This window comes from Poromitra crassiceps (genome assembly GCF_964638095.1).
Source record: "Poromitra crassiceps genome assembly, chromosome: 16".
Lineage (NCBI taxonomy): Eukaryota > Metazoa > Chordata > Actinopteri > Beryciformes > Melamphaidae > Poromitra > Poromitra crassiceps.
The window spans coordinates 9175229-9197610 of NC_139645.1; the positions used below are offsets into that span (position 1 = coordinate 9175229).

At 44.1% G+C, this 22382-nt stretch overlaps 1 protein-coding gene across 1 annotated transcript in view; it reads left to right on the plus strand.

The window, feature by feature from the left end:
- Positions 1-22382, plus strand: part of luzp2 (leucine zipper protein 2) — a gene marked incomplete at both ends in the record, with an annotated part of 263283 nt that overhangs the window by 107899 nt on the left and 133002 nt on the right. Inside the window, 3 exons of the mRNA XM_083653074.1 lie at positions 9614-9731; positions 18486-18556; positions 22263-22344. Coding sequence (XP_083509200.1) covers positions 9614-9731; positions 18486-18556; positions 22263-22344 — 271 coding nt within the window. The remainder of the gene's footprint in view (positions 1-9613; positions 9732-18485; positions 18557-22262; positions 22345-22382) is intronic.

The following is a 22382-nucleotide window of genomic DNA, read 5'->3' on the forward strand; positions in this document are numbered from 1 at the left end:
GTCGATGACAAAGTGAGAAATAGAATAATGTTCTAAACACATCAGCTAGCAAAATATAGCCTATCCCTGGATGATGGGATTAGATTGGTGAAGGTTTGGACAGAATGATTGCATCGTTTTCTCCCGCAGCGCTGCCTTTTTTTTTCCCTCCCCCTCTGCACGGCAGACAGGTAGGATGATCCAACAGCCTCTGAATGACAGGGGCTCAAAACTACTGTGTAACAACCTTTTTTCATCGGTTATTGTGCCTGCCCACATATAAATTAGTGACCTTTTCCCCCATGTCGTTCTGTGGTGTATACATATACAGATCTGATATATCAGATCAGATCGTCAAGTTTCGCTCCCTGTGCGTTTCGGGCTTTTGGTGTAATGTAGTTTAGGTAATTACAAACTACATATTCATCGTATTCTTGTGGCATTTTTAGCCATACAAGATGATCATTGGCCACAGTTGTCATTTAATGACAATTACCTATTTGATTAGAATAACATGCGGGATCAAGACGTCTGTGATCGAATAATATGAATTTCCCTAGAAATTTAGCATTTTCCTGATTCCACCTCAACAATTGCTCCCTATCCTCTCCTTAAAACAAACACATCCTTGGGCTGCCTAAGTGAGGATTGGACTGCCCTAGTCTCTAAATCAAACGCACCCTGTTAGTTCGGTTGTACCTCCTTGGAACAATATGAGATTCTAGACTCAGATTGTGATAATTACCAGCCGCGATACTGTTGGCTGGGTTTTCTTTTATCGTGTGTGTGTGTGTGTGTGTGTGTGTGTGTGTGTGTGTGTGTGTGTGTGTGTGTGTGTGTGCGCGTGTGTGTGTGTAGGTGTGTGTGTGTGTGTGTGCGTGCCGGCACGTGTGTGTCATCAATGCCAAAATGTGGTCCTGGTGACACAGGTGTTTACATGTCTGTCTGTCTGTCTGGACAGATTTTGCGAGCGCGATACCGTCGAAACCGTGCAAGATACAGTCACGAAACGTTACAATAATGTATATATTGCTACTAAATAATGTAATTTGGATGTAGTTGAAGTACTTTTTGAAAGTAGTTTTAGTTTGACAAGCCATTTTTTTTTTAGAGTAGAAGATGCAGTTTACTAGATAGTTTTACTCTTCATTGTGATGTAGCTAGTAGTTTGGTAAACCAAAGTAGTTTCCACAACACTGCCAAGCTCCAGGCTATAATCAGGGACATGACCCTGGTGTGTAAGCACAGAAAACACTGGCACATTTACAAAACCTTTTTCGAATGTGTTTTCATTTTCAAGTCTGTAGCCTCTAACATCTAATCACTGATTATACTTGCAAGTTTAATCAAAATACGTATTTTATTCGAGTTTATTTCACTTCGCCATGTCTTAACTGTTACATCTCTACTGAGTTCGAAGTGAATGGGAATCCTGCCAGTGCTCCTGGTCATCTTGGGGATCCAGATGTGATCTATGATAACACTTTACATGAACTCTGCTTCACACATAATGTGACCATGCAGCCTATATGAATGTGACATTCATATAGGCTGCATGGTCAGCTGCATTGAGGAATAGTCCTTCAATCTTTACTGTATGTCCACCTTCATCAGACACTCAATAGCTATTCCATATGTGCCAAATAGAGCACTGTGTCACTTTAATGAGCAAAGATAAATACATCAATAAATTGGGGCACGGTGGTGCAGTGGTAAGCGCTGTCGCCTCACAGCTAGAAGGTCCTGGGTTCGATTCCCACCTGGGACGCTGTGAGCGCTGAAGGAGTGCGTGCCCGGCGTCCGCATGTCCTCGAGTGTCCACCGCCCGGGTGGGGTCGTCAAAAGGGCCTTTCTGTGTGGAGTTTGCATGTTCTCCCCGTGGCCCCTGGGGGTTTCCATCATATAGGAACCCCTCACCAAAAACATGCAATATCCTGCTTGCTGAAGTGGTGCCTCCTCTGGTCGTTCGGGGCGCCTGGAGGGAAGGGAACTCGTTGGAATAGCGTGATCCTCCCACGTGCTATGTCCTAAAACTGGGATAAAGATAAAAGTCCAAGTCCTCCCCGCAAAAGCCATTTTTAACTGAAAAACACACCTTAGGCATAGCCATTAAAACACCTGTCCATGTGTGTCTAATCCGCCTCTCTGGACTCTTGCTTACAGACCAAATTCAAACTACTGTAACTACTTCAGAGGTTGAGCTAGACTTTCTTGTTGTCTGTCATTTTGACAGACAGGATTGTAATTTTTTTTTTGTCATTGTTAAAAAAAGAATACAAAAAGGTAAAAGATGGAAAATCCACACCACATTCACATCATATGGAGACGCATTAGAACGGAATGAGATCTCTTAATTTGGAAGGGCACCCAAGTGTTTAACTTGAGTGACTTGAGTGTCTGCTCTAGCCGGCTTGACTCTGTTTACATTTTAAAAACTGCGACAGTTCACACAACTTTAACACGGCATGCATATATTATACATCAAACTCTTAAGCTACTTCTGCTCTCACTCAGAATGTCAAAATATAAGCGATGTGATGTATAGTTTTTGAGATATTAACGTTTGTTTGGCACAACTCATACTATTAACTGCTGCAGGGTTGCGTATTTCTGGGTGTCAAGTGACATCATGATGATTCGTCCTTTATCCTGCTTGCATTATCAAGATTGTTGCATTTGCTGCATGTTCTCCACCTGCAGTTTGTGACACAAAGTGAGAGATATAAGAAGCTACAAACAAACCTCATGTCCTACTTGTAGTCGGTGCTTGCAGGCGTAGCAGGTTGTTTCTGGCCTCGCGACCTGCTGCCCCTCTGTCATATTTACAGTAGCAGGACAGATCCGTCCCAGAGGGAGCTGCTTCAGCATGCACATCTCTCTCCAATACGGTCGCAGCTTCTTTTTTACCGGCTAGAGAAAATAATTAAGTCGAATAAAGTGCACCACAAACCAAATGGGCCTACGCCTCTGTTACAATGTGTAACTATTGATGGTGGTGGGGGTGATATTTATAAATTAGTTGTAATAATACATACTTTGATTGATTGATTGATTGATTGATTACATTGTGTCAACTTATTGACTCCCTTGTCTGTCCAATGGCAGTATTGTTGCTCTTTGGTTTTATGGTGTGTGTTGTGATGGATTGTTAGGGACAGTTATGGACAGAATTTAATTGAATTGATGATATATCTATCCATCCAGCTTCGACTTGGCAATATCAATAATGTATTTTACAAGGGAGATGTGCATGCAAAGGATGTGCAAGACATCACAACACCTTTTTCTGTTCTTCTTCTTCTTCTTCTTCTTCTTCTTCTTCTTCTTCCTCTTCCTCCTCCTCCTGCTGACTGTGCACTATTAGAGGCAAATCTCAAAGTGGGTTACATAAAGAGATGCCACATGTATCAAGAGAAAGAGCTGTTCTCCTGCTTAGATTGCATTCACATTGCATGGACACCTAGCCTAATGAAAGCTGACACACATGGAATTTAATCAGCATTCATGAATGTGGCATGTACAGGTACTGCAGCTATTATGGAGCTCCTGTATGAATGTGTTATAAACTGGAATAAATATAACGTGTAACCAACCACATTTGCTTCCACGTACTGTATCCATTACTGTACATGGATTCACATGGTATTTATTCAAAACTCTCTTCTGCCGTTGCATAGAGACACTGCGGAGCGCCTCATCATTCCTAATGTCACGTTGCACACAAAGATCATATATACGGAAGATGAACACTCCAACTTACTTCCTTGACAGCTAGATCCACATTTTTCTTCTCGCCAAATCGCAATCGCTTGTTTTGCTCGGGAGTACTTTAAACTTTATTTTTTTTACATTTGTTGTCTGCGCAGCCCCACCACACAACGGCTTTTAGCTATGTTTAATGGAAGGGAAATTACACCCGTGTCTGGAAGTGAATGGAGAGCTTTCCCCCGTGATGGGCATGGACTATTTCATGCAGTGTCTCTATGGTGCAGATATGGATGGATCTCAGAACCTATTAGTTGTTATTGAAACGTGAGGGGGGGGAGGGTCGGGTCAGTACTCAGTACCTGTTAACGGTGCGTCTTGATCAAGCATTTACAGGTAGGAGGGCAGCATGTCTTTGAAAACCAGCTCTCAGCGGAGCGGAGAATGTCGCACTAATGGCCAGAACCAATCCACACTGGAGCGGATCTAATGCTGTTAGAAGCACGCGTCAGCGAGCTAATCCCTCTTTGCGCGTAATAGTTGTCTAAATCTGGCTATAAATGCATTGCACCTATTTGGGGATTTACTAGTAATATTCCCAATAATCTAACGGTTTAATTAGCAGGGCATTACAGGTTTTTATTTGCTGGTGTAACGTCATCTTAGACTGAACCTGCTGAAGCGGGCTTGTTGTTCATCATGCATTACTACTTGTGAGTGGTGGAGCTGCAGTACAGTACAGGCTGCAGGACCCGCGTGCCCAAAGTGCCATTATAAAACACACTTTATACTTTAATGGAAATGGCGTCGCTGCACAAATCTATTTGAGGCGAGTGTGTGAGGGTGAAAAGGCTCTGGGTGCACACTGAGCGTATGGGAGTAATGTGGCAGGAACAAGGGCCAGTAAAGGCCTGTGAGAACATGGAATATTGCTTATGGAAAGTGTCTGTGCAGAATGGCTGCAGCAGCTGTATGGAGACTGTATCAGTGTTTACAGCCCAGCCTGTTAGCGTAGCTTGCTGCAGCTGAGTCTTACTGTATGGAGACTGTATCAGTGTTTACAGCCCACCCTGTTAGCGTAGCTTGCTGCAGCTGAGTCTTACTGTATGGAGACTGTATCAGTGTTTACAGCCCACCCTGTTAGCGTAGCTTGCTGCAGCTGAGTCTTACTGTATGGAGACTGTATCAATGTTTACAGCCCAGCCTGTTAGCGTAGCTTGCTGCAGCTGAGTCTTACTGTATGTAGACTGTATCAGTGTTTACAGCCCAGCCTGTTAGCGTAGCTTGCTGCAGCTGAGTCTTACTGTATGGAGACTGTATCAGTGTTCACAGCCCAGCCTGTTAGCGTAGCTTGCTGCAGCTCTCTCTCTCTCTCTCTCTCTCTCTGGGAGGCAGAGTGTGTGCCACAGCCTTGGCATTGCTTTATTGAGCCATATCGCCTGGGCATTGACTGTGGTCTTCTTCTTCAGAGGCTTTTTCCTTTCGCACGTAACAGTTCTATTTCACACTACAGGCCAGGGTCAGTCTCGTATACTCTAACTCAGGAACCTGCTCTGACTTCAAGGCTAAATAATAAAGCTTTTCAGATCCAATAAATGAGGCCTCCTCCTCAGTCTTGGGAGTTTTGACGAGTTTGATGAAGGCAGTCAGCGGTTGATTTAAAAAGCAGGCGAGGTCTGGAATGAAAGATTTTGTGATCTCATCACTTGTAGGGTTGGGGACTGAAACCCGTTACCATAACGGTAGCAGTACCTTTTTAATTGAAATGCAGGTTTAGGTGCCTCAGTGAAATATCAGACCTCCGGTGCTCCGGAACCGGCAACGTACTACACACCTTCGCTAACATGATCATTTTGGCACACAGTGCTTGAAATCCTCTTTAAATGGGGGGGGGGGGGAATACCCGACACCCGACTGGTGTCGGAAAAATACAAAACGACACCCATCCCTAATCACTAGTGCTTACAGTATGGACACGCGCCCGATCATAAGCCCGTTTGTCAGAGGGTCAGGTCCTCATTAGCACACGTGATCTTTGTTGGGGAGGAGGCGGGTGCCAGAACACTGGACTCTCATGACATTATGGTCCGGCCTAATTATGCGGCCGGTGCTATTTTTGGCACTAATGACCAATTTATAGTAGCTCTGCTAGAAATAAAATCGACACTTTTCACAGCTGTCATCATCTCCGCGTCTCATGATGTGGCTTATTTCTGTGTCAGTAGGCCTCAAATTAGAAGACTTATTCATGTCACACATAGCGAAGGGGCCTATTCCACTGGGTAATGAATAAGACGGCAGACAGGGAGGATTCTCTCACCCTCTCTTCCCCCGTTGCGTGATCCTGCAATAAATTCCCCACCGATGCCATATGGTGGCAAGTATGTGTGCGGTTATTCAATATGCTGCCTTATTTATTTATTTCCCAGGTGTTGCTTTTCTATTACTGATTTATGTAGTATTGTGCATGATCTGCTTGTGCGATCTATGACATAGGGTATGCAGGGTTTACATTGATCTATGACATGGGATACCGGTATGCAGGGTTTGTATTGTACATGATCTGCTTGTGGGATCTAGGACATGGGATACCACATACCAGTATGCAGGGTTTGTATTGTGCATGATCTGCTTGTGGGATCTAGGACATGGGATACTGGTATGCAGGGTTTATATTGTGCATGATCTGCTTGTGGGATCTATGACATGGGATACTGGTATGCAGGGTTTGTATTGTGCATGATCTGCTTGTGCGATCTAGGACATGGGATACTGGTATGCAGGGTTTGTATTGTGCATGATCTGCTTGTGGGATCTATGACATGGGGTACCAGTATGCAGGGTTTATATTGTGTATGATCTGCTTGTGGGATCTATGACATGGGGTACCAGTATGCAGGGTTTATATTGTGTATGATCTGCTTGTGCGATCTAGGACATGGGATACCGGTATGCAGGGTTTATATTGTGCATGATCTGCTTGTGGGATCTAGGACATGGGATACCACATACCAACCAGTATGCAGGGTTTGTATTGTGCATGATCTGCTTGTGGGATCTAGGACATGGGGTACCAGTATGCAGGGTTTATATTGTGTATGATCTGCTTGTGGGATCTAGGACATGGGATACCGGTATGCAGGGTTTGTATTGAGCATGATCTGCTTGTGGGATCTAGGACATGGGATACCAGTATGCAGGGTTTATATTGAGCATGATCTGCTTGTGGGATCTATGACATGGGATACCAGTATGCAGGGTTTATATTGAGCATGATCTGCTTGTGCGATCTAGGACATGGGATACCAGTGTGCAGGGTTTATATTGTGCATGATCTGCTTGTGGGATCTAGGACATGGGATACCAGTGTGCAGGGTTTATATTGTGTATGATCTGCTTGTGGGATATAGGACATGGGATACCGGTATGCAGGGTTTATATTGTGCATGATCTGCTTGTGGGATCTAGGACATGGGATATGCAGGGTTTTTGGAGGAGGGCCCAGGTTGAAACACAGCCATGGATTCAGGAAAATGTGGCAGCACTATGTTCCATCCGTGAGCATTTCATTGTTATGTTCTTGATTTATTATTGTTTGTTGTTTTGTTCCAGACTTAGCCGCTCAGTTTAGCGAGTGTTGGTGAGGAGCAGCAACCTGTTAGGGAATTATTAAACATACTTGATCAGTTTGTCTGTGCTTTCTTTCCATTGGGGCTTTTGGAAGCCTTCCTGTCAATTGGACTTTCTGATTAGATTGAGCTGAGAGAATGTGCATTTGAATTCTTTTGATCAATAAAACGTGGTTTCAAAGCTCTCTGCTCTGTGCAGGCCCTGCTGTTGTTTCTTCTTCTTCTTCTTAGTTCCTGGTTTGCGATTTTGACTGGGTATGTCTCTTGATCATTGACTTGTTTATTCAGTGCTGCTATACTGTCAAAACCAGGGAATCTGTCAGAGTGAAAAGTTAACTTCTACTTCTTCTCCTTCTCCTTCTCCTTCACTGTTAGAGGCAAATCTCAAAGCGGGTTACATAAAGAGATGCCACATGTATCAAGAGAAAGAGCTGTTCTCCTGCTTAGATTGCATTCACATTGCATGGACACCTAGCCTAATGAAAGCTGACACACATGGAATTTAATCAGCATTCATGAATGTGGCATGTACAGGTACTGCAGCTATTATGGAGCTCCTGTATGAATGTGTTATAAACTGGAATAAATATAACGTGTAACCAACCACATTTGCTTTCACGTACTGTATCCATTACTGTACATGGATTCACATGGTATTTATTCAAAACTCTCTTCTGCCCGTCGCACCCTTACCTACAAAATCTCACGTCTGCCGTTGCATAGAGACACTGCGGAGCGCCTCATCATTCAGAAACCAGGCCCAAAACGGGGGGAAACAAAAACTCCCCCCCAATCCTGGTGTTGTCCTATGTCACGTGTTGCACACAAAGATCATCTATACGGAAGATGAACACTCCATGGTTATTGGGGATATTGGATGTTTAGTTAGCAGGGAAACTATAAGCAGATAATGATTTTACCCGACCTCCCAACAGGTTCATCCCTCTGCTTGAATTAGTAAACAAGGATGTAGGAAAAATAGATTTTTCAATTTTCAGATTGGTGTTGGTCTGTGAAATGGAGCAGATAGTCCAGATCCCTTATCTGTATTTCTAAAGTAATCATAGGACAGAATTGAAAGCTACTCATGTGAAAGGAGTTCACATGAGTAGCTGTTGCGCTGACAGTCCATCCATTAGCTCTCAATTTGCCAATCCTGCTCTTTCACTCTCTCAATGTCTGTTCGCCTCTATAAACCTAGCCTCTTGTGGCTTCTAGCAGAGCTTCAGTCAAGCACAGTATAAATCCTATACAGATATTCCACCATACCTCACTCTGTGGGGATGGTAAAAAAAAAAAAAAGTATATATATATATATATATATATATATATATATATATATATATATATATACATATATATATATATATATATATATATATATATATATATATATACATATATATATATGTGTGTGTGTGTGTGTGTGTGTGTGTGTGTGTGTGTGTGTGTATTATATTCATAATGTCCATTAGGGGTGTAACGATACGTGTATTCGTATTGAACTGTTTAGGTACGAGGTTTTAGGTTCAATATGCATTGCAAACTGAACAAAAATATTCTACAAGTCTTCTACTGTACAACGATATCATGGTCAACTAAAACTGAGACGAAAAAGACAAAATGTGGTCAAAAACAATTGTCGTAAATTGAAATATAAAAAATGAACTAGACTGTGAAAATAATAAAATGCATTTAAATGGAAATACAGGGGCATTCCTCATGCTCAAAAGAGCTATCTCTGTAAAACCAGGTTTTTTTTAAAAGAGTTGATTGAAAGGATTTATATTTTGTGTTGGATCCTTCAGCCAAAGGTCTGTGCTGAGTAGATATTCCTTTCCTCCCCTATTGCTGTCCCCTTTAGCTCTAACCACTCTGCTTTTAATCCACTTTAAAACACCTCTTTCACCCAAGGGTACACATCAATTGTGGCAGAAATTTAATAGTGAAATCTCTCTCTCCCTCCCCTCTCTCTCTCTCCCTCCCCTCTCTCTCTCTTCCTCCCCCGCTCTCTCTCTCCCTCCCTCCTCTCTCTCTCTCTCTCTCCCTCCCCTCTCTCTCTCCCTCCCCCGCTCTCTCTCTCTCTCCCCTCTCTCCCTCCCTCCTCTCTCTCTCTCCCCTCTCTCTCCCTCCCCTCTCTCTCCCTCCCCTCTCTCTCTCTCTCTCCCTCCCCTCTCTCTCTCTCCCCTCTCTCCCCCCCCCGCTCTCTCTCTCTCCCCTCTCTCTCCCTCCCCTCTCTCTCTCTCCCTCCCCCGCTCTCTCTCTCCCTCCCTCCCTCCTCTCTCTCTCTCTCTCTTTAGACACAGCTATGAGGGGCTGGAGAAGAAGCTAAAGGAAGTCTTCAGTGAAAGAAGTGGCATCCTGCACCAACTCTCCAAGACATCAAAGGAACTGGACAGCATCAAGGGCAACCTTCAGGTTAGAGACTCAGCATTTAAAAAAGTTATAGCTGGCCATGAGTGACCTGTCTGATGCAGTGTTAAAGGAGTTATAGCTGGCCATGAGTGCCCTGTCTGATGCAGTGTTAAAGGAGTTATAGCTGTGACATGAGTGCCCTGTCTGATGCAGTGTTAAAGGAGTTATAGCTGGACATGAGTGCCCTGTCTGATGCAGTGTTAAAGGAGTTATAGCTGGCCATGAGTGCCCTGTCTGAAGCAGTGTTAAAGGAGTTATAGCTGGTCATGAGTGCCCCGTCTGATGCAGTGTTAAAGGAGTTATAGCTGGACATGAGTGCCCTGTCTGATGCAGTGTTAAAGGAGTTATAGCTGGCCATGAGTGCCCTGTCTGATGCAGTGTTAAAGGAGTTATAGCTGGCCATGAGTGCCCTGTCTGATGCAGTGTTAAAGGAGTTATAGCTGGCCATGAGTGCCCTGTCTGATGCAGTGTTAAAGGAGTTATAGCTGGTCATGAGTGCCCTGTCTGATGCAGTGTTAAAGGAGTTATAGCTGGCCATGAGTGCCCTGTCTGAAGCAGTGTTAAAGGAGTTATAGCTGGACATGAGTGCCCTGTCTGAAGCAGTGTTAAAGGAGTTATAGCTGGTCATGAGTGCCCTGTCTGATGCAGTGTTAAAGGAGTTATAGCTGGTCATGAGTGCCCTGTCTGAAGCAGTGTTAAAGGAGTTATAGCTGGTCATGAGTGCCCTGTATGAAGCAGTGTTAAAGGAGTTATAGCTGGTCATGAGTGCCCTGTCTGAAGCAGTGTTAAAGGAGTTATAGCTGGTCATGAGTGCCCTGTCTGAAGCAGTGTTAAAGGAGTTATAGCTGGACATGAGTGCCCTGTCTGAAGCAGTGTTAAAGGAGTTATAGCTGGTCATGAGTGCCCTGTCTGATGCAGTGTTAAAGGAGTTATAGCTGGTCATGAGTGCCCTGTCTGATGCAGTGTTAAAGGAGTTATAGCTGGCCATGAGTGCCCTGTCTGATGCAGTGTTAAAGGAGTTATAGCTGGCCATGAGTGCCCTGTCTGATGCAGTGTTAAAGGAGTTATAGCTGGTCATGAGTGCCCTGTCTGAAGCAGTGTTAAAGGAGTTATAGCTGGTCATGAGTGCCACGTCTGAAGCAGTGTTAAAGGAGTTATAGCTGGCCATGAGTGCCCTGTCTGATGCAGTGTTAAAGGAGTTATAGCTGGTCATGAGTGCCCTGTCTGAAGCAGTGTTAAAGGAGTTATAGCTGGCCATGAGTGCCCTGTCTGAAGCAGTGTTAAAGGAGTTATAGCTGGTCATGAGTGCCACGTCTGAAGCAGTGTTAAAGGAGTTATAGCTGGTCATGAGTGCCCTGTCTGATGCAGTGTTGAAGGAGTTATAGCTGGACATGAGTGCCACGTCTGAAGCAGTGTTAAAGGAGTTATAGCTGGACATGGGTTTTCCAGAATCTTTTACTAGGAAACCAATCATCACTCGTTTAATTTATTGTTCTAATTAATATATAATGATCTCCTGCATATCATTTACTCATTAGTATCAAATGTGGATATGCAAATGTGCCATTTACTGAGCCCGCCCGGCGCCCTATGCTATGTTAGAGATGTGGAAAGGCAGGGATAGAAATGGGGATCATGTCACAGAAATCCACCGCATTATTACGCTGTTAATCATGTGATTATTGATACTCTATATGGTTGCATGCATCCCACATGAAATGATACCAATTAGTTGTGAGATAATATAATGCGACTCTTAGATGCAACACCGGAGGGCCTTTCGCTTTCTGCAGCTTTCGTTTGCAGCAGGAATGGAAAGTCTAGTCAATTAAAAGGATGTTTGTATACACATAAGCCAATTACTTACTGTAGATGCATACACAATGATGGCAGGGTTCTAGGATTCCTGCCCTAATTAAATTTGCCCTGAAAAATAAAAGATGTAAAAACATATATCCCACTTCTACAGCAAGGTTAACTTACCCCTAAGTATACCTAGAGAGACAACCGTGCGATAGGATCACACCAGTTAAAATGAATATGGGCCAAGGCTGTAATGTGTGTGTGTGTGTGTGTGTGTGTGTGTGTGTGTGTGTGTGTGTGTGTGTGTGTGTGTGTGTGAGTGTGTGTGTCTCTCGAGGGGGGGGGTCAATGGCCTCTTCCCTGCTTCGGCAACCACAATAATGCAAACACATAGGATAACAACACACAATGGCGATGGCAGGTCGACAAATACAGTTATACTGTAACACACACACACACACACACACTCAGGGTTAATATAATTGTAGGTGGAGGATAATGAAGATTAGTATCCCTGTTGCAAAGGGAGATACAGTATACTGTAATCTTTGTCAAAAGGCAACGCTAGTCTCTGATATTTGTGATACACCTTATCTGAGATCTTACAATTCTGTGAGCCTTTCAAAAAACACAATTATCTAAAAGACAGATATTACACATCATTTCCCACCAGTCAATTTAGGTCAACTTCATTACAGCTGTTGGCAAAGTCTGGAAATCACAAACTCAATTGTATATTCAAATATTGTAATCATTCAGAAGTATTACCAGCTGCTACAGCATTGAATGGCTGTGATTGTTTTCACCTTGTGAGTGTGTCGTCGTGGCAAAATGCGGTCCTGGAGACACATTGTAGAGTACAGTAGTACTGCAGTAGTACTGCAGTACTACTGTACTGCAACAGTACTGCAGTACAGTAGTACTGCAGCAGTACTGCTGTGCTGCTGGTAGCCTACTCTGGACCAGACAAAGAGTTTAACAAAGTGAGAACAGACACACAAAGAGAACAGCGCTGCCGTCATTGAGGCTGCAGGGGAATAATCGGTGGAACAAAGGTATTAACTTCAGTTCTTATCAATTTAAGTTCTTTGGGGCAGAATCGTCCAGAGCCGTATAATAGAAGAGTTCCGACATCTCCATTCACTCCAATGGACCAGTTTTTTTCCAGGAAGTAGAAAGTGGAACTCTTGAGTAAAAAAAGCAGCACTGTCGAGTTGCAGCAAAATAGACAGTTTGTGTTGTACTTTGAAAGGGTTTTTCATCCCTTGAATCAAATTGTACATTATCAGCTTTATTTTAGCATGCAAAAGTAGCGCGAGACCCATTCCTGGCTGTTCATTGGCTAATGAGTCTCGCATTTTGGTCCTCCGCTGACGCCACTCTCTTACTAGAGGACACTAGAATCGTCGAAGTAGTTCGATGATTGACACAGGCAGCAACCAATCAGTTGGGGCTGAAAAATACATCAGTGGCGGATAGCAGAGCGTCCATGCAGACCCTATAATGAAGGAGTCGTTTGGGCCGGTTACCAGGCTAGTGGTTCCCCGGGTTTCGTCAGACGGAATAGCCCTCCCAAGGCTGCAGTGTGACTGATGGTGCTCACTGCAGAAGCGTTGGGGTCTTTAGGCGAGACTTGGAGGAAACAATAATTGTCAGCAAACCAATAGGCAAACAAATGATATGTACACTTCTGTGAATGTGACTATATGTGTCGCCCCGTGCACAGCCATGCTAGTCCAGGGTGCAGCTAGAGCAGGAACAACAGCATCCAGGAACAAGGGAGGAATAATATTTTATTTTCATTTTTCTATTCACCACGCCCACTTTTTCTCTTTCAACGCAACGTATTTGTTCTTCCGGTTCAGCGCTATTTGGCGGCCATTTTCAAAATAAAACGTCAGTATGAATGAAGTTTGGCAACATTCAGAATTAAGCTACACTGCGGCCAACTTCAGTTACATGTTCATAACGTTACTGCTGCGAGGAGCCGATGGCTGTACCCGGTCAGCACTTAACGTTAGTTACAAAAGCACGTCGACAGTGTTTTCTCACTGCCAGTAGCCTACAGTGGGGTTTGACAGATAGCTATAGTCCGACCGGTGTCAGCACAATCAGCGCTCCCGGTCCTCGCTGCTCGTTAAAGATTTCCAATAGACGTTATTCTGATAAACTGGTCACATATATGTTACGTTCTCACCCGACAAATATTAAAACTTTAAAACAGTTTGGGTTTTTTTTTGCTTGAAAACAGCTTTTTGGCAAGTCTAAATGACTGCGGTAGGCGTACTCTACTTCTGTGTTTAAAACCGGAAAGACGATTACGAAATGACGTCATGCAGAAGCGTCCTTGTATGGGCAAAGAATAAGGTGAATAGAACACAAACAAAACAAAACAGACAGGCTCAGACACACAAGAAAACAAAAACAAACATACAACATAAGGAACATTCAACATTACATTGGTGCTACCAGCCACGTAAGGTGCTTATGTGCTTGCAGTCGATGTACTTGAGATCTCACGCAAACGGTCTATAGGAAACCAGCTGGACGAGTCACCCGTCGCTCCTAACCTCATCGAGGTGGGCTAAAAACGGGTCCCATACTGTATATTTCGAAATGTTCTAAGTGAGTTGGTTCCCAGGAACCGGAGTCTCTCCATCCACGTATAACAGAGATCGTGTCCATCAACCACAATTGGAAAGAGTGTGAAGAGGGGGACTTCCATTCCTTAAGATTTTTTTTTTTTGGCAACAGTTGTCCCCAGTGTCAGAGATTGTTGCACAGCTGTAGTGAAGTCCAGAGAGGACTCCGAGCAATGTAGGAATAATATGAATTGACATTATTAGGTGATGGTCAAAAGAAGAAAGAGAGGGACACAGATGTGAGTGAGTATGTGGGTGGATGGGTGGCCATTTCCATCCTGGCCAAATGTCCACTGTGCTCCTCAGTCTGGCGATCCTCATATGTGGTGGCTCCCATCCTCCCCCAGGGTGAGCTTTGATGTGGATCCACTCCCCAGGCTAGCTCAGCTGGCTATCACTCCCCAGGCTAGCTCAGCTGGCTATCACTCCCCAGGCTAGCTCAGCTGGCTATCACTCCCCAGGCTAGCTCAGCTGGCATCTACCACCCCCCGCCCCCGGGCTTGGGGCCAGCACACTGGACAGGGCATAGGTGCGGTCAGATTTTGGCATGGTGCACTGTGGAGCAAATAGTTTGTTTGCACGGGGAGGAGGAGAGCGACCATCATCATCTAAATGAGAGAATCATCAACCTTTTCTTTTTTAAGAAACAATAGCATTAGCATGGAAAACCATTCAGCGATTTTGGAAAACGATGTACTGGACTAAGTGTTAATGTTTTTAATGAGTTGCCCCCTAGGTGCGGGTCGGTCACCCTCATAATTAGAGTCTGTATTCCTGGCAGCGGCTCTCAGGAGAGCGGCTATGCAGCGTTCACTCCGCTCTGCGCTTCACTGTCAACGTTTGCAACAATTTGGAACTCGCTTTGAATAGCATTACACTGTAATACCATCAATTACTGGGAGACGTTTGCACATGAGTTGTAATTAGCGGTTATGGTTTAAAATTCATGGAAGTTATCATCACATAACTTGATTACACATCCCTGCAGGGATTTGCTGGAGTATGAAGGATTGTCATCTCTGCCTGTAATTCAAATTTTTATCCATGATGCTAGAAGTGTTGGTATTTTACACACTCACATGGACGGCTCAAGTGATGATGTCATCGGCGAGTTTGTGAGGCGCGCCGTTGTCACAGTGGCTCGACTAGTGATGTCATCAGTGAGTTGTGAGGTGCAGTGATATATAACATCCCAATAGACGCGCTTCACGGGGGCCATTTTGTGTCAAAAAGGCAGGGTAAACACAGGTGCAAGCAACACACTAATGAGGGTTTCCAAATTCCAGTCATGGGAGTTGGAGACCCTCATTAGTGTTTTTCTTGCACCCGTGTTTACCCTGCCTTTTCGACACAAAATGGCCCCCGTGAAAAGGGTCTATTATAGTGACCTGGCCACCATGGCGAGCCATCTAGAACTGTATGACATCATCTGTTGTCTTTATGACCTCACCAGTGTTGTCATAGCAGCGCGCGCTGTAATTGGTCTACGTAAAATATCGCTCTCCAATCCCGAAGCCAAGCGCAAAGAAATTGTCTCGAGCCAGAGAAAATCTGCACATTTCTAGTTAGTATAATTACTGTAACCATTATAATTAGTATATATCATTAGTATCATTACTGTCACCATTGCTGAGAAGTTACCGCCTTTACAGGACACTGCATTTCACATTTTCTTCCACTGGGGTCACATGGCAGGAAATGGAATGGATTGCTTTATGGCACAAAGGGACATTGCTTTACAGAACAAAACAGGAACTTCCTGCTTATTGTAACGGCAACGTTTCAGCTTCATATTAGCTTAGCTCATCTGAATGAATAGGCTGTTACCTGTCTTCTTCTATGCTGCTCTTCAAAACAACGAGGAGATGCCGTCAGGCTAGTCTCTTAAAACAGACTGTATCATCTACATCCGGCGAATGCAGCTATACAGTCTGTACGTTACACCCCCAGAACATGCACAAGGAAGTTGGGAAAAAAAACCTTCAGACTGGAAGGAAGTTCTACGGAATCCGACCAATCACGACACGCGAATGCGGCATATTGGATTCTGATTGGACTAATGAGCGGAAGACCCGCCTTTCTGCCAGCATATTGGATTCTGATTGGACTAATGAGCGGAAGACCCGCCTTTCTGCTTCCCATTCCGGTTGGTGCATGATTCTCCCCCACGAAGTACAGACGGTATGGCGGAAGCATTTGAAAATTGCGGAAGCCAACTCGTCTGTTCTAAGAGACTACCGTCAGGCTGCAGGACACGCAGCAACATCCTGTTTGTGACAGGAAGACACGCAGCAACATCCTGTTTGTGACAGGAAGCCGTCAGGCTGCAGGACACGCAGCAACATCCTGTTTGTGACAGGAAGCCGTCAGGCTGCAGGACACGCAGCAACATCCTGTTTGTGACAGGAAGACACGCAGCAACATCCTGTTTGTGACAGGAAGACACGCAGCAACATCCTGTTTGTGACAGGAAGACACGCAGCAACATCCTGTTTGTGACAGGAAGACACGCAGCAACATCCTGTTTGTGACAGGAAGACACGCAGCAACATCCTGTTTGTGACAGGAAGACACGCAGCAACATCCTGTTTGTGACAGGAAGACACGCAGCAACATCCTGTTTGTGACAGGAAGACACGCAGCAACATCCTGTTTGTGACAGGAAGCAGCAGCAACATCCTGTTTGTGACAGGAAGACACGCAGCAACATCCTGTTTGTGACAGGAAGACACGCAGCAACATCCTGTTTGTGACAGGAAGCAGCAGCAACATCCTGTTTGTGACAGGAAGCAACAGACTGAATGGCCACTTAGTTCCCCCACTTCATTATTCATCCTGAGATTGCCTTCTCATTAGCTTGTGTGTGTGTGTGTGTGTGTCTGTCTGTCTGTGTGTGTGTGTGTGTGTCTGTGTGTGTGTGTGTGTGTCTGTGTGTGTGTGTGTGTGTGTGTGTGTGTGTGTGTGTGTGTGTGTGTGTGTGTGTGTGTGTGTCTGTGTGTCTGTGCGTGCGCGATTTCCCCCAAACCAAACACTAGTGACTGCTGTATCCTGCTGCTCTGAGGTTATTTTCCGTGACACTGATGATGCTGGGCCTATTTACTAACGTTCCTAAGAATTTTGACGAGAATATTTGTCTTTGTAAAAACGGTATGTTTGGTTAATGAATGATTTCAACATATTCTTCTTCTGCAGCGGTAAATAAAAACCGCCACGCGAACGGTTCAAACTTCATCCCCCAGGCTGGAGGAAGTGCGTGGGAAGAGTGCGCGAGAAACACAATTGGCTTGATGTAGCACCTTCAAGCGCAAATCAAAAAGAAGTACATTTTGCAGTCCACATTTTCCTTCTAGATGTTAGCATTCAACTCCATTAAAAAAAACACCTTCCTCTCTTGGAGGGCAATCAGAGACCAGGCTAATCCATAATTAGCCGTCCAGCAGGTGCTCCGTTCTCCAGTTGGAGCCGATCTGTGCACCTGGCTGTTTGGCTTCTTTTGTGAAGGCCTTCATCACCTTGTTTGTTATATAATGAATCATTTTTCCCCAGCTTGGGAGGTCTGCCTCGTTTGATGATACTCACTGATCTTTTCATGGTGTTTGATCCCCTCATTTTACAATCTTCGACATTGTGTGGGTTCGTTCCCGAATGAATCACCAGGTGGAAAAGAGTGAGATTACAAAGGAAGTGATGTGTGAGCCTGAAGCCGAATTGCATTTCTTTTTTTTGGGGGGTGGTTTCTCTCTTGTTTGTTGTTTCCACTAGTAATTTGTTGCCCGCAGTACAGCCTGATTCAGAACCGTAGTCTCACAGAGCTGTAGCTATTTAAATCAATTTCAAGCGTTTCTGCAAATGAGAAATCATATTTTTAATACAAAAATGCAGCTCGAACATTGTTGATTTCACAGAGCCATCCTTTCTCAAATTATGCACTGCATATTTAGAATTGAACAACTTTCCAACCATAATATAAAAAAGACATGGGCCACTTTTTCAGTTCTAATAATTTCATCCTACTAAAAAATTTGGAAAACTCTGGACTCGTCAGTACTTCAACGGGTATCATCCTCCTTAACCACCAACCCTCCATTAGGGGGCAGATGTCTCAGTTAGCGTTGATGGTTTTGACTCTTTGATTCCTTGAAGAAAACGTCCAACCCTAAAAGTCTGGATCCATGTAAAATAGAAACACGGTGATGTCTCTCTCATGAGTGCTTTGAAACAACTGCTCCTTTTGGAGTGAGTCAGTGAGCTTTCATGTATGCAAATCCCTCTTCTTCTTCCTGTAACATAAAGTCTCTCCTGCTTCTTTCAGACGCTGAAAAACGATGACTCAGTGGCCAAGAAGGATGTGCAGAGGATCCTGGAGCTCAGCCACAAGCAGAGGTAAAGCTAAGCATCACACCGTGTCTCCATAACTGATCACAGAGACTCAATAACTTACACATGATATTAACATATTTATACATTACATATTACTAATGTAATAAAACATGGTAGTAATTTGTGATAAAATATCCACTAATAAATGCTTAAATCATTCATTTGTGATTAAATAATCTATTCATAGCATTCCCATGATGTCACAAGCATTTTCCTCCCAATATGGCGCTACAATGCACACAGCTCATTGGCTGTTTGTGTCACTTGATTAGCAATCGCCTGTTAATTGATGACAATCACCTGTTATTTTCCTACCAAGATGGCCATGTGGTGATGTATCAATACTACACTATTCACTATAGACCCTTTTCACGGGGGCCATTCTGTGTGGAAAAGGCAGGGTAAACACAGGTGCAAGCAAACACTAATGAGGGTTTCAAACTTCCACGATTGGAATTTGGAAACCCTCATTAGTGTTTTGCTTGCACCTGTGTTTACCCTGCCTTTTCGACACAAAATGCCCCCCGTGAAAAGGGTCTATCATGGAAGTTGGAAACTTTCATTAGTGTGTTGCTTGCACCTGGGTTTACCCTGCCTTTTCGACACAAAATGCCCCCCGTGAAAAGGGTCTATCATGGAAGTTGGAAACCCTCATTAGTGTTTTGCTTGCACCTGGGTTTACCCTGCCTTTTTGACACAAAATGGGCCCCGTGAAAAGGGTCTATTGTTTAGTAAACAATACCAATCCTCAATGAATTGTTACTTGACCATTACGTTCTAATTAAATACATCTTAAATAATCCTTAATTAAGCATTTATTAATGTTGATGAATGTGTTTGGTTGTCTGCTATACATGTATGCTAACACACTCAAACAAACAGTGACAGATGCCTCATGGGGCAACATGCAAACAGAATAAAAAAAGCCTCCTTGTACACTACAAACCAATCTGTCCGTCTCCTTTATGTGATTCAATGCGGCCCCTTTTCCACAGGCGAGCCGGAGACGTGTTTATACCTAAACGGCTCGGGCGGTTAGCATCGTAACGCGTTTACCTAAACGACTCCGCCGGTTAGGATCGTCCGATGTAATGTCGTGTGTAATGACTGTGTTAATGCTGAAGGGGTCATTTGTGGCCCCTCGTTCTCCCTGAAATGTCAACTTGATCGAGGTCCAGCCTCCTGTGCCCGCGGTCACCGTGATCGCCGATCAATAGCCCATCACCAGTCCATGACAGCTCTCACATGTCATTGAACTCCCCATAAAGCAGAGCCCCGGCTGAACGTTGCCTACCGTCGAGAGCTGCATTTTTTCTCCCCCTTCAAGTGTTAGTAATCCACCTTTTTGAGTTTCATATCTGCCGAGTGAGATTACCAGCTGACTCCATCACCGCGGGTGGGTGCAGACAGGTGATTCATTGCAAATGATTTGTTTCTGACAACTCTTAACTGTAACTAGATTGCTTTCTGAAAATAATTTTTCCTACAAAGTGTAATGCAACATTAAAAAATATATATATTTATTGGCAGACCGGCCGCAGAAGTTAGAAATGAATTTTGAGGTTGCGAAATAACAACACGTCACGCTTAATTAGACTTCTCGTTAGAGCTCTAACGAGAAAAAACCCCTGTAACTCAATTCCCATTCGCTTCTCGCTACTCTGTGCCTTCATGGTATGTCAGTCTCACATTTTGCTGTGCCCCCCTTTTCCGTCTGTCTGGGCAGTTTTGATCGTGTTTGAACAAAATGTTTCCAAGTCTTTCGGATGCAGGAGATGAGAATACAAATTAAATGAAGGCGGTTGGTGGTGGTGGTTGACTGGTCGCTGAGAAGAAAAATGTTTGGTCGGCTGAGCTTATGCCAAGAGGCAAGCCCACTGGCATGTTAAATTCTGCAGTACATGACCGCAGAAAAGAGAGCGAGTATTGACTCGAAGATATTGCGCCCCTGACTGCTTCTCTGGCCGAGCGTGACCAAGTCATGTGCTCTTCAACTGGAAAAACTCCGATATGCTATCTGAAACAGTAAATAGGAAAACGACAAATAAATTGTTACCGTGTATGGGGGCTGCCATGTTGTTTTTGTAACCACTGACACACATCACTTGGCAAGGTGACCACTTGATTCATAATTCCGTTTGCGTTGCCGCTATCTGTGCACAGGAGCATCAAGCAATAGTGGAATACTCTTTGAATTTTGATGCATACATTACCATTTTCTGCTTAAAGCCTTATGAAGGCAGCTCTAGTCTTCTTCACACAGCATAACTAAAGTCAGTGTGGTGGAGTTCCAAAAAGCTGTTCCAAAAGCCCATGTGCGTATTATCTCCATAATACATGACAGTACATGATCCAGTACGTCGTCAAGATACAATCTCCTTATTGGCTTACAGGATCTACTACACAGCGTGCACCTTCTCAGCCCACTGATTTCTGGCTTCTCGTTAAGATTTTTGTTCCATAAATATCTCATGTATGTTTAGTTTTGCGTTTCATATCTAATGCTGGCTTGAAAATAACCAGGATATGCTCAATCTTTATGTCTGTATTTCGAATACCCAAACACGGATAAAAAAGCACATCCCAATGCACCTACTCACTTTTTCTTTCCGTGCGCGCGTGTTTGCTCGCTGTGTGTTGAAGGAAACGTATGATTCACCGAGGTCATATTATGTTTGGAGCTTGTGTTTTGAGACTTACAGTGAGATACAGTGTCACTGTATAAGAATGTGTGGGGGAAAATGCATAATACATTCAAATGTAGAATGTGTAAAGAAGAAAAAAAGATGAAACGTTATTAGCTTAAAACATCTGCAGACAGAAAATGGCAGACAGATCAGATAGAAAGATAGAATATATTTCCTTACTCGATCCCGATTGGATTGTCAAGTAAGATGTTAATCTGTGTGTGTGTGTGTGTGTGTGTGTGTGTGTGTGTGTGTGTGTGTGTGTGTGTGTGTGTGTGTGTGTCTGCGTGCGTGCGTGTGTGTGTGTCTTGATCAAGAGAAAAATGGCTCAACTCAAACATATATAACTACCGGTAGATACCATCTTGCGAAGGGCATCACCCCAGCCGTGATGCCCGCCACTTAAAATGAATGTGGGGCCCCTATGTGGGGGCCCGGCGCCCTTGCTCGGATCACGGCCATTTTCGAACTCGGCCCTTTGTTTTGATCTCAACTACATACCTGAAAGGTTTTGTGACTGCACGTTTTGACACGATCATGCTAACAGAATCTGACCACAGACACATAAACACCTGGCAAAGTCCTCAAAACGACTTCTGTGGTAGTTCATGCTACAGTAGGTGTCTCCAAGGCCCACATTTTGCCCTGATGACACACGCACACAGACTCACAAGGTGAAAATAATACCAGCTGGTAATCAAATCTTTATGACTCTTTCACATTGTTTTCATTTATTCATACAAAAGGTGTATGAATAAATCAACACATCTGAATACAGTCAAATGCAACTGTAAGTATCAAAAATATTTCGTGAACACTGACCCTGATTTAAGACTGCATAATGGATGGCGATTCCTGAAAAGAATAAAATAAAGATCAAATGATATTATACAAATCAGTTCACCGTGTGAAAGAAAACAACCGAGTGTGCCTGAAGTGTGGTGGCAGTGCAGTGCCGTGTGTGGCCTGCGGGTGGAGGATGTGCTAACACAGTTGTTTCTCACGTCCTTGTCACCTGACAGAGAGGAGATGAAGTCCCTCCAGGCGGCCTTGCAGAAGCAGCTGGATGAGGCCGTGGAGCGCGCGGAGAAGCAGCAGGCCACGGTGAGAGGCGGACGACCCCGCCATCAACGCCGCTAACC